A 12,435-nucleotide genomic window follows, 5' to 3' on the forward strand; every position below is an offset into this window, starting at 1 on the left:
TGAGATTGTTACTGATAAAATGTAGTTTTATTAAATTATAAATTCTGTAACAAAAACAAGACAGATCAAGAAAGATCTCAATAAACAAAACTACAAGGACTAGATGGCAAAGCCAGTGAAAAAGCCATGGAAGAATGCAAAGGTAAGGATTTGCAACACAAGTTAACAGCATTTTTACATTTCCATTGAAAGAAGGTAAATGATTGCTCTTGTCTAGTAAAAACACATTTTAACTCCAAACTCACATCTATTTTCTCACATTAAATTAAGCATCCTGCTCACACCCAACACCTTGCCTGATTCCACATAGCTTTAGTGTTCTTTTCGTACATCAATCCATGCAGAAAGTAGTAAGACACTTAATGCAACAGTCAGATAATGAAGACAATTCAAGTTGTACAGTAGATATACATTGGCCAAAAAGGGATAGAGTATCTTCAAGGGGAAAATGCTACAAAATAAACACAAGACATTTTCAAGAAAACTGGGCATTGCTAAACAGCTTTCAAACCATTAACAGGACAACCCAGTTTCCTAGAGTTAAAGAGTCTTCCAGCTGAGACATGTTAAAAGACTTAAGTTAAAACAGGCCAAATCTGTTTTCTCCCCTTCACCCCACCCACCCACCAAACACGCTGCTAGGTTTGAGTGCAATGCCAATGTGGACAGAAAATTTACAGAAAATTACAACTGAGTATTTTTTCTTCGCATGGCTCTAGATTTAAACTTCAGTGACTGTGCACTGTCCATCTGGCCTTCTAGATCTTACACTTGTGTTTGCCACCCCACCCCCTGCCCCTGGTCTGTCTGCTCCTGCCTGGCTTGCACCAGCACTCAAGTGTCTCTGCTGACCAGAGGACAGGTGTTGCTGAAGGTGGGCAGAAACATCCTCGCTGTCGCTGCTGGCATCCGATTCGGTCTCCTCAACAGAGGTGTCAGGGGCTGGCACCCTACCAGAAGATGATGATTCGTGGTCTTCTTCTCCCTCTCCCCTGTGACTCCTTTCAGCCATACTGTCTCCATTTATTTGCAACTGGGCAAAAGAGTTCTCTAGAGAATTGCTTGCATCAGGTGATGGCGTTGAAGGGCTCACGAGCTGGCCATCTAGTGCTGGTAGGGGCCTCACAGAAATGGATGCAAGAGGCTGCACAGCTGCAGCCCCTGGAGTCAGTGTGCTGTCCGCGCCGTCAGCAGAGCTCTCTCGTGCCAGGTTGACAGTGCTGGTGTCACAGTCCAGCCTCAGCCCAGCCACTCCCTTCTTTGGTATATCTATTATGTCCCGTTTTATTTTTCTGCGACGTCCATGCTCATTTCTCCTGTACTGAACCATATTTTCAAGGTCTGCCACGTATAAAAAACCAGCAATTAGCATTTCAGTGCTCTTTTTACCCTTGGAAAAGGCATCTTCCAACTCTCTGCTGGTACGTTCATCATACTGCCACCAGCCATTTCTACCTTCATAGTACCAAGCATATTCTCCATTGCCTCTGCTTGCTGCTTTGAGTTCTTCGGGTGACAATAAGGTTGGCTTGTCAAGGAAATCCTCAGGAATCTCCTGCCGGCAGAGTGCACATCGTTTCCCAAGCCAAGAAGCGCCCTTAACACACAGATAGCAGAAAACATGTTTACAGGGCAGACTTACTGGATGAACACACGTTTGCAGACAGATAGCACATTCAGGGACTTGCAGGGAAGGTGCTGAATTGGTACACGACTCATTTGTCTTCCTGTTTGTGGGAAGCATGTTGATTGAATGATCTATTTCACCACAGCCAGCCATCCTGCAGAGGATCAAAGAAATTTAAATCAGTTTATTTATTATGTCAACTTAAACTAGCACCTTGCACCACATTTCACCTCAACATCCACACAGTGAGATGTTTACTTCAAATTAAGGTAAGTTACTGTTTCCTGAGATGATGGACTACATTGAGTACTGGGAGGATTTCTTTTGCTGGTCACCAACCTTTTATCTGTTTAATCTGCAGCATGTTAACATACCAAGTCAGAAAACAAATTTTGGAATTCTCTCTGTTCATTGCCTGAAGTAGGGTTGATTAATGAACCTTCAGCCAGCCAGTTACTTTGGTACTTCCTCAGAAAATTTTAAGAAATTATGGTTCTTTCCTCAAGAGGTGATGTAGCTGCAAATTGAACTTAAACAATCTCTCTTCAGACTATAGGTGACCATCTGTTTGATTAAGGGACTTCCTGAACAGTATCTCAGACTAGGTTTATACAATAGAAAATAAGCATGACAGCAGTACCCAGCTGAAGAGTTCCCCCACTGTTTCTCAGTTCCCATGCACCATGGTACACTACCCTCAAACTGAGCTCAGAACAACCCCAGGGATGCAGAAAGAACCAGATTTGAAAACTGAGGTGGCCTTTCAGAAGATACCTTGGGCTCCTTTTTCTTAAACATCAAGTGAACTCCCTGAGATATGTGACTACCTCTCAAAAGGAATCACTGCAGACCAGCAGAAGCAACGGTGTATTGCAGAAGACACACAACTCTGATTTGACTGGCTTGTGAAGTAATTGCCTTTACTTTTTCTGGCCATATCTTATTTATGTTATTAAAGATGATTTTGTAACTGTAAGAGAATGGGGAATGCAAAACTGCATCACTTTGGCATCATGTAGGATTTAAGCAGTTGAAAAATTCTAGCTTAAATATGCAAATGCCTTCTCAACTACATTTTTGCCATGGCAATCTTTCACGGTCTGTTTCATGGCATTTTTTTTTTTTCTTTATTAACAATCAAAACCAAATACCAGATACCAAATGAGGGAGGAGAACAGGCCTTGGGGAATGGGGCCTAAAAAGGTGCCTTTTTTTATTTAAAATCCCCAAGAAACTTCAAGACTGATATTCAACAAAACAGCCTTTCAGTGAAAGTAGTCTTTGTTGTATGGGCAGCTAGGAATAGTTAATACAAAACTACCACAAGCATGTAGGCCAAAAGGGACCTTTAGAGTCACCTAGTCCAGTCTCCTACTCCACATGGCACTAACACCAATACTAGATGAGACAACTGTGGCTTTGTCTAGCTGAGTTTTTTTGAAATCTGCAAGGATGGAAATACCACAGGCTCCCTGGACAGCCTGTTCTAATGTTATACACATTTCTAACCAAACGTGTTACCTCAAGAGAAAATGCCTACTACTACTGTTAAAGCTTCCACTGTTTTAAAAATCTTATAACTATATGCTGGGATTAAACAAAAACCTATGCTTCAGTATCTATATTTATCTTTACAATAACATATCATGTGCTATTTACTTAAAACATTTTTCTGTATGCTGTCTGTTCCCTTCTATCACTAAAATTTCCTCTTCAAAGACCAATGCCTCTTTAATCCTTTTTTTATCAAATAATTCTTTTAAAAGCTCTAGAGCTCAAATACTTTTTCCTGAAGCAGCACAAAATTGTATCCATCTACGTTTCAGTTTCTTATCTGAATTTCTTTTTCTGAGATTAATGACCAATCTGCATAACAGTCCTTAAATCAGCATGCCAGATACACATAGAGCATTACTACCAGCTGGCAACTGTGATTTTACTGCACAGCACACACCTGTGAGAACCTGTGAGATCCATTCTAACCATGTTGTGAACAAATTGCTTTTTGGAAGCCTCACACTTCTGAGGACATATTTTGCGACAGATTTTTATAGCAAATGTAGGGGTTTATACCAAGAAACTTATTAGAAAAAGGGGAGAAGAAAGTCTGCTGAGATTTCAGAATACCACAAACACAACCCAACCATCATTTCACAACAGAAGAGCTGAAAGAGAAATCCATTTATTGATTAATTTGTGCTAACCACGGCTGAGGGAAAAGATCTTACTTTTCAAGTGCCCCCACAATGAGATAATACAATGCAAAAAAGCACAGCATCCGAGATTTTGACTTCCATGCTATAGTTTTACAAAAGGATGCTTCTCCCTGAATATCCTTTATAAAATTATCCTTTTCAGAGTGAAAGATTAAAACAACCTGTAGGTAAGTAGCTTCTACACCAGTCACCTATCATAATTAAGATTTTGGAGGTGATTAAAACGCAATGCAGGGATCAAAAAGGCAATGCACTTTGACAAACCAAATTGTGACATGAGCTAAACAAAAGAGAGTTTACCCTGAGGTAAACTAAAAGAAGAATTAAAAGTTCTCACCTGTTCATTGAAAGCAAAAAATGCTAACATTTGAACTGTGCTCAATAGGTCACCCATTAATTTGAGAGATCTTTGGGGTCCCTTACTAGACCAAGATAATAATGCAGGATATTAAAAAGGAATAAATGCTCTCTCTTGAAATTCCTATTTGATTTTTAATGATTCTAAGGAAAATGTTATGTATAAAACAAATAGAGCTGGAGGAGCAAAGCCTTATCTCTAAAAGCGCTACGCAGGAACATAAAACTCTGATATGATAAGCACAACTGCAGTTGCATGTGCTCAGAATGCAGGACAATTATGCACTTGAAGATTTATATCAACTACACGGATTCTGTCTCCCTTTTTGTTTTTAAAGCATGATGCTAATTTTTTTTTTTTTTAATTTACCTTCTTAGTACCAAATCTAGGTCATGGAGTTTGTTTATAAACTGGTAGAAGGATGTACATGTAGGTTTTTACTGAAGAGGTAATCCTTCAGAACCAAGGACAAACATCTTGGAATGCTATTCTGCTATGTTGTGGAAGCAACTTCATGGTACTAAGAATTAAACAAAACTGACCACACAGTATTTTTCCTAAAATTAAAAGTAATATATTGTAACAAGGTTCAATCGAAACAGGCTTTATATCAGAACTGTTATCAAATAAGAAAGCTCAATTTTTTGGGGATAGGGTTCCCTTTAAAACACTCCTGGCATCATGGAAAAATCATATTCTTGACTAAGAATAACTAAACTCAAGGAATAATTCTAAAAATAATTTTATTTTAAGTATTTAGATCCTCAATTCAGGTATAAATAAAGGACCAAAAAGAACCTGAACCCTGCATTTTAACAAGTCCAGCCTAAAACCGACTGAGACAGTATGGAATTAGTCCAAAATCTTGCAAGATCCCACCTCTTGTGGTTTTTACTGGTAATATTAAATAATACAGTTAATTTCTAAGTTATGGGGCGTTCATCAATACATAAAGTATGGAAGAGGTGATGTGTAACAACTACATGAAAAGACCCCAGGTCTTCTTGTACTCTAATGGAAGAAAATGTAAATTCACACAAAACCACTTCAAATTCCAGGTCAAATTATAACTGCAACTAAGCAGACCATTAAGGAGCTGACATACAAGTTCATTAACAAAACAACAGCTTACTTTTTCTTAGTAATTTCTACTGCAGCATGCCACAAGACTGATATGTCCTCTTTTCAGATGTCTCCAGCTAGGATGGCAGGTCCTCCTTCCCAAGTCTGGCTCATTCCTGACTTGTCCTGCTCAGTGGTACACTACAGCGTTTCAGCTTCTCTGCAAACTAACAGAAAGCAAATAATACCACCATTACAATGCTGTCCAGAGGTACAAGCAAGCAAAGTACAGTGCCACAGTTCTCTTACAGAAAGGAAATTACAATGCTTTTATTTACTTGATGTATGTTATTTTCAATAAAACTATCACTGGACTTCTGTTTCATTTTTTGTAACCATTAATTTTGATCCACAGTTTTTATTTTGATGTCTGGCTCAAAAAATAAATTCTTTCTTAAGCATTATAAAAGGAAATTATTTTTTACTACAGTAAGCTGATTGCTCATTTCCATATAGTGTGACCTCACAAAAGGAGTAAAAAACCAAAGTTGGGAGCATGTTATGTTTATGCAAATTTAATAAATGATAAATGATCTAATAAATGATCCCTTATATTTAGAAGTCACAATGGCTCCCTAAAGCTTTTTATAAAACTATCTATCTGTACGATACCATCCCAAAGGACCATCTAGCTATGCGTGTTGTCCTGACACAGACTAGTATCAGATGCTTAAGGAAAAAGCAGTGCGCACGAACAGCTGATTTCCCCCAGGTCTTCTCCGTATTTCAATGAGAAATTTGCCTCTTCATATTTCAAGGCTCAGAGCCTTGAATCCTCATCCTCTTTTACAGACATCATTGCATCCATTTAATGAATGAACCTCAGAACATTCAGCACTTTCTTCCTTATAAACCTACATTTGTATGCCCTCATACCAGCAGCTTATAAACAAATTCTATGACCTATATTTGATTACCAAGGTAAATAAACAACAAAAATTAATTAGGATCTTCCTCTGTTTCTTTAAAATGTCCTGATGGGCTCCAAGGTTCAACAATAGAAAGAGTGCATATGGTCTCTAAAAAAGAGGACAAGGATGGAACTCAGCCTCCACACCTCAGAGGTACTATACCCCACTTCAGGCTAGCAGATGATGTCAGTCGCAATATATGTGGTGAATGCCACCAACCAGAATCTGAGCCAAGTCACTTCACACAAACATAATAATCACTAAGTGCCACTAAGTGCCTAACAAATACCTTAAAAGTTCCTACAGCAGGGAAGTAGGAATCTGCAAACTCAGAAGGGGAAGAGAGACTATAACTCTTGCATTCTCACAACCTAATCATGAAAGTCTTGACCTAAGAGAACCACCTTCAGTGAATCCTCTGTAAAAAGCCAGATAAGCCACAGAATCACGTCTTCCTTTTGGTCTGTAGCTTTCTGGATGATTCTCAAACATCCTGAACTACAGTTTCCAGTTTCCTGTATATTCCTTATATATAGGAATGATTTGAAGTAGACCTGAGAATGTCACCTCTTTGATTTCAATTTGTTCAAGGAAAGAATAATTTCAGCATAAATACAGTGCAGAGAAGACATAAGAGTCAAGTAAAGTCAAGGAGTGATAAGTCCCTGAAAGAAGATGGAGCATTACAGTGTTCTGTGATATAGCCCTTTATCATATGATCGAATATTTATCATTAATATCAGAGAGCTCAGATGACTTCAGTGCATGAAGCATTACTCAAATATGATATTTTCTTTATAGCTGAGCTCCATGTAACATTTTGTACAGCTATTTTTAGAATGAGCTCCAAAGGAAAAATGCAAAAATTAACAAGCCTATCCCCACCTTTTCTCCCCTCATAGTTCTAGCAGATTTCCTTTATTCACACATCAATCTGCAAACAAGAGTGGCAACTGCGTTAGAATTGTGGCTCTACTAATCCACTGAGACAAGATACTATACTTTCTATGATCAAAGAGACAGCTGCAACAAGCTTGATGCTCTGGGTGTGGTATTCAGTCCTTCATCTTGGGAACTGGCATTCTGTTACTTCAATAGGTATCACCTGAAGCCTTTTATCTACTCCCTGTCATAATGCACTACTAGAGGCAGCACATCATAGAACCAAATGCTGTGTGGAGATAGCAGAAAAAGGCTGGGTCAGTTCTGAGAGATTTCTTAGTAAATAAAAATGCATACTTAGAAGAATCCAAGGAAGGCATAATTACACGATTGTGATAAGGCAACTTCCCAACTGCAGCAAAGGTCCTGAAAAGAACTAGTTCACACACACTGACATAAAATAAGCTCTATATTTCATGTCATTGCTACTTACTTAATAAGCCAGTCTTGAAAATTCTACTAAATAGACTGACAAACACTTGTGGTTACACACACACCCCTTCTTGGATGATGACTCCTCCTTTGAAGTCACCTGGGTAAGGGCTGCGTTCTATACTTAGCAATTAATTTCCTCTCTTTCCCGTACTATGAGGAGTTATGCTATCTGCAGCAACCTGCAGATATCCTTTCCTAAATGCCTGGATCCTACCACGTACTGATTTTGAAACTTTAAGATGCAACAGACAGAAGGACAGTGTCACTGATCAGGACCATTCCCATCCAAACTGGCTCTCAGCCAGCATGGAACTGTTCTCTTTGTCCCCTTGAAAGTCTCTCAGGATGCTTACTGGGAGAAGTCATGTCCACTACTTCCATGCTTTAAGAATTTGAAGTGGTGGACTTCCCACCAGACCCATCTCCCAAAATGACTTCAGGCTCTCCTTAAGAGTAATGTTAAGCTTTTACTAGATCAAGATAGAATGAAACAATTTCTAGTCAGCTCAGCCAACTGTGCTTGTTAAATTATGAGACCCAGTAAATTATCAGGCCCAGCACAATGTTTCCACCTTTATTCCTCTGGGGGAAAAAAACCCAGCAACAATTACAAACCCTTGCCCCAACTAACAACTAACCAACCCACCAAAACCAAAATCAGAAGCACACATATTTAGGAAGCCAGCTCCTATACATTGATGAAGAGTTATTCATAGTCTTAAGCTTCCTCTCTAAGTAAAATCTTAGCTTTCTAAAAACACACAAGTGCAACACTGGTGAATTCAACAAACATCAGCCTATTATATGAGTCCTACTTCAAATAACAGAAATCTAGGAATACTGCAACTCCATACAGATCATTTTAAAATACCTGTCACAAATTCATCATTTCCTCCCTTGAAAACTCAGCAGAGTTACAGTATTATTTCACAAGAATAAATGCTCTTCTGTAATTAAATACTTGGATTTTTTTTCCATCAAGCTCCCCAATTTTTAACTCAATTGGTGGGTAGGAGAGGAAAATGATCCCCTGAATTTTGCCCTTCCCACAAGTAACCATGAGTCAGACAGTGGGGGGAGAAAGAAGGTAGCTGTTTTATTTAATAGGAAAAATCACTCTCCCGTCTGACGGTCTGCTAGTGTCAATACACTACCAGCTCAAGGTACTGAGTCTCATCAGATATGTTTAAAACTGTCCCTGGTACTGGATAGCACAATGGATAAATAACTTCACTGTTTCCTGTGCTTGCCTACTTTTTTCTAGCTGTTTCTTAAACTTAGAATATTCTCAGGAATTGCTGATTGCGATGAGGCTTCAGGTTGCCTGTAATTCCTTATCACTGGCTATTGCATATTAGTAACCCCCAACATTTATGTCTACACTTGGAATTGAATCATAGAAGAATAGTCAAGTGCAGAACAGTCAGCCATTTCAGAATTAAAATGCTACATGTATTGAAAATGAGGTTGTTCCCTATGCTACAATTGGAGCACTGACCTTGAATTTTGAGCATATATCCTATTTCAATCTACTTAACCAAGAAAAATGTTAATTTCTCATTTAAAAGCAAAAGTGCACAAAAAAATGAAGCAGAAACCGGTTCAACTTAAGTCACCAATGCTTCAGAAGCTCAAATATGTACAGGGACATCTCTTTGTATATATAGATATAGACTTGATTAAGATGCACAGAAGAGAGGAAAAAAAAATCAATTTCAATATGAGGACTTTTCCAGGGGCTCACTATTCAATGGGCTATAAAAATACTGCAGTTCCAGCTCTTTAAATAAATGACAATTCAATTACTTCTAAATTGATGCAATATATTTTGAAGGAAAAAGGAACAAACTTTTTTTCCCACTCTGTAGAGATTTTGTATTATAGCAATTTAAACAGCTGGCACTTCGTCAGACTTGGAAAGAAACTACAGTATTAAACACACGAGACTATAAAGCAAGTTCTTGCAAAAACATTCTATATTTAAGATTTATTCAAAATTGCCAAATGAAGATTCAGATTTCAACGTGTCTTCAATACTATTTCACACTGTAATTTTTGGTACCACACTTCTAGAGATGCTTGAGAATCTATTTTTGAGTAGCCCACCATCCAGAGGCAGCAGCTAACAAAGCAAGAAGGATGTGATTTTTAGTATTACAAACCTGACAGAGGCAAAACGTTTTAAAGCTCTGCTCCCTACACCTCCTTGTAATTGTTAATACAAAACTGCATATTACAGACCAGTAACAAAACCTACAGTGTTTGTCAGGCATATCACCGAAAAGCTGTACTAAGATTAAAACCCCCCACAGTTTCAGTTTAAGTATTCCACCATTCCGATCGTCTTATTCGTACAAAACCCTCGCATTCAGTTAATGTTTTTCAGTGGCGGCAACACGTACCGCGCCAAAAACGGGACCCGTTTTCACATTTCACGCCCCCTTTCAACATTCCGAAGGGATGCAAAGCAAACACTTAAGCCGAGGCGGTCAAGCACAAAGAAACAAAAGCACTTCCATTAGGAACACTTAGTTACTTCTGTCTGGGTGCCCCGCGCTGCGCTCCCGTGACCGCCCGTGCCGCTCGGCTCACGCCGCCGGCGGCAGTGACCGAGGCCGGCCGGGCTCAGCGGGGACATCCGCAGGGGCGAAGCCACACACTGAAGCGCTGCACATCGCCCTGGGAATTAGAGCGCTGCGCCGGCTCGGACAGGGGATTCCGCCACGCGTGACGCCGCCACGGCTCACGCTCCTGACCTATTTTACTGCCCAGCACAACGAAACCCCCGACTCACAGAACCAATACGGTTGGAAAAGACCTCCGGCCATCGAGTCCAGCCTAAGCTCGGGCCCGGTCAGGCACTCTGCGCGCACCTCGCTCAGCACCGGTCGGGGCGCCGCCTCCTGCAAGGACACGGCTCCGCGGAAGGGGGCCTGGCCGGCAGGAGGGACCAGGAGGCTTTGCCGGCGGTCCCGGCTCTCCCTCCCAGCCTCTCGGTGCGGGGCCTTGGGAAGGGCTCCCGACAGGGCTCCGCCGCCGCGGCCCCGACACCCGGCACGTGACCCCGCGGGCGGGGCGGCGCCGGGCGACAACCCCCACACGCCCCGCCGCCAAAACAATACCGGGCAGGGCTCTGCCCGCCGGGCGGCCGCCCCTCGCTCGGCTCAGCCGGCCTTTTGTTCAGGGCACTCACCCGCGCGGGAAGGCCGCGGCGCCCGCTCCACCTCGGCCGGCGGCGGAGGGGCGAGGGGCGGCCGCGCAGGGGGCGCTGTCGAAGCAGCCTTTGGTGGCCGAGGCCGCCACCGCCGCCTTCCCGACCGCTCCAGCTCGGGCACGCCCGCGGCGGCGCGGGGACTCACCCGCCGGGCCGGCCCGCGCCGCTCGGCTCAGCTCCGCTCGGGGCCGCTCCGCCCGCCGCCACCTGCCGCTCCCTCCGGCCCCGCCGCCGGGACCGCGGGACGCGCCGACGTCACGCGCGGGCCGGGGCGGCCTAACGCGCCACTGTGACGCCGCCGCGGCGGGGGCGGGGCCAAGGGCGGGGCCGCGCGCGTGGTGCCGCGGGGAGGCCACGCCCGAGCCCCGCGGCGGTGCCATGGCGGTGTCATGGCGGCCCCGCGCGGCTGGGGCCCCACCCGGGCTGAGGGAAAGTGGAAGGGTCCGGCGGCTGCGACCCCGGCGGGTGCCCTGTGGGGAGAGGTGCCAGGCGCTCGGGAGTGCCCCGACTCCACACATAGGGGTCCCTTTCCCGGATCCCCTGCCCAGGTCGTGCTGCCTTGTGACGGGCTGACCGTGGCTGGACGCCAAATGCCCTCTAAAGCCGCCCTGGCACTGCCCTCCGCAGCTGGCTCGCAGAGGCTCGTAAGACGAGATCACTCACGAATTGCCGTCATGGGCAAAGGAATCTTGACGTGGGCAAATGATTTTAATACCAGTCAAATGAGAACGGGATCATGAGAAATAAACCCAAATCTAAAAACACTACCCTTGCCTTCCTTTCTTTCCAAGCTCATTTTTGGCTACCCACTCTTGATTTTTGGGACGCCGTGCTTCAGGAACAGCCTGCTCCAGCGGGTGCCCCCTCAGGGTCACGAGTCCTGCCAGCAAACCTGCTCTGCTGTGGGCTCCTCTCGCCACGGGGCCACAGATCCTTGCAGGAGCCTGCTCCAGCACAGGCTTCCCACAGGGTCACAGCCTCCTTTGGGCACCCACCTGCTCTGCCCTGGGATCCTCCATGGCTGGGGTGGATCTCTGCTGCCCCAAGGACCTCCCTGGGCTGCAGGGGCACAGCTGCCTCACCACGCTCTGCACCAGGGGCTGCAGGGGGATCTCTGCTCCAGCACCCCCTGGAGTAGCTCCTCCTCCTTCGTTGGGGGTCTACAAAGTTCTTGCTCTCACTCCCATTCTACTCTTCAGCTGAAGTCGAGCAGATTTTTTCCCCTTCTTAAATCCCACAGGCACTATCTCTGTCACTGATAGACTGAGCCTTGGCCAGCAGTGGGTCCCTCTTGGAGCTGTCTGGCATTGGCTCTGTCAGACACAGGGGAGCCTTCTGGGAGCTTCTCGCTGTAGCCCCCTCCCCAAGCCCCTGCCACTACCAAAACTTTGCCACACAATCCAAATACACCAGAGATGAAAGGGAGCCACAGTGTGTGTATTCCCTGGAGCTTTCTGACCAGAATAGTAGCCAGGCACACTTTCTTGGGATTCATTCCGGGTGGCAGTGCTGGGGGAGATGAACTTGCCCAACTCTGTCATGCTTGATTAATGTGAAGGCAGGTTGCAGTTGCCCTTGTTCCCACCGATGAGGCCAGATAGTGGATTCAG

The 12,435-nt window shown here is 43.8% G+C and overlaps 1 protein-coding gene across 7 annotated transcripts; it reads right to left on the bottom strand.

Moving 5' to 3' along the window:
* On the bottom strand, positions 1-11,101 carry RNF146 (ring finger protein 146). 7 transcript variants are annotated; one of them, XM_059842133.1, is made up of 3 exons: positions 10,971-11,101; positions 5,334-5,490; positions 1-1,781 (listed from the first exon to the last, which is right to left on the bottom strand). In XM_059842133.1, the coding sequence occupies exon 3, from the start codon at positions 1,778-1,780 to the stop codon at positions 722-724; it is 1,059 nt and encodes a 352-aa protein (XP_059698116.1). In that variant the 5' UTR covers position 1,781; positions 5,334-5,490; positions 10,971-11,101; the 3' UTR covers positions 1-721. The 7 variants fall into 7 exon arrangements, with proteins under 7 accessions (XP_059698116.1, XP_059698117.1, XP_059698120.1 ...); XM_059842134.1 differs by lacking the exon at positions 10,971-11,101 and adding an exon at positions 10,805-10,959; XM_059842137.1 differs by lacking the exon at positions 10,971-11,101 and adding an exon at positions 10,485-10,643.
* Between the last annotated feature and the right edge of the window lie 1,334 nt (positions 11,102-12,435).

Source organism: Haemorhous mexicanus, chromosome 3 (genome assembly GCF_027477595.1).
Source record: "Haemorhous mexicanus isolate bHaeMex1 chromosome 3, bHaeMex1.pri, whole genome shotgun sequence".
Classification (NCBI taxonomy): Eukaryota; Metazoa; Chordata; class Aves; order Passeriformes; family Fringillidae; genus Haemorhous; species Haemorhous mexicanus.

What these genes read in the sequence shown, in the direction of transcription:
- RNF146 (XM_059842133.1), bottom strand. Translation starts at nt 1,780, where the DNA reads ATGGCTGGCTGTGGTGAAATAGATCATTCAATCAACATGCTTCCCACA.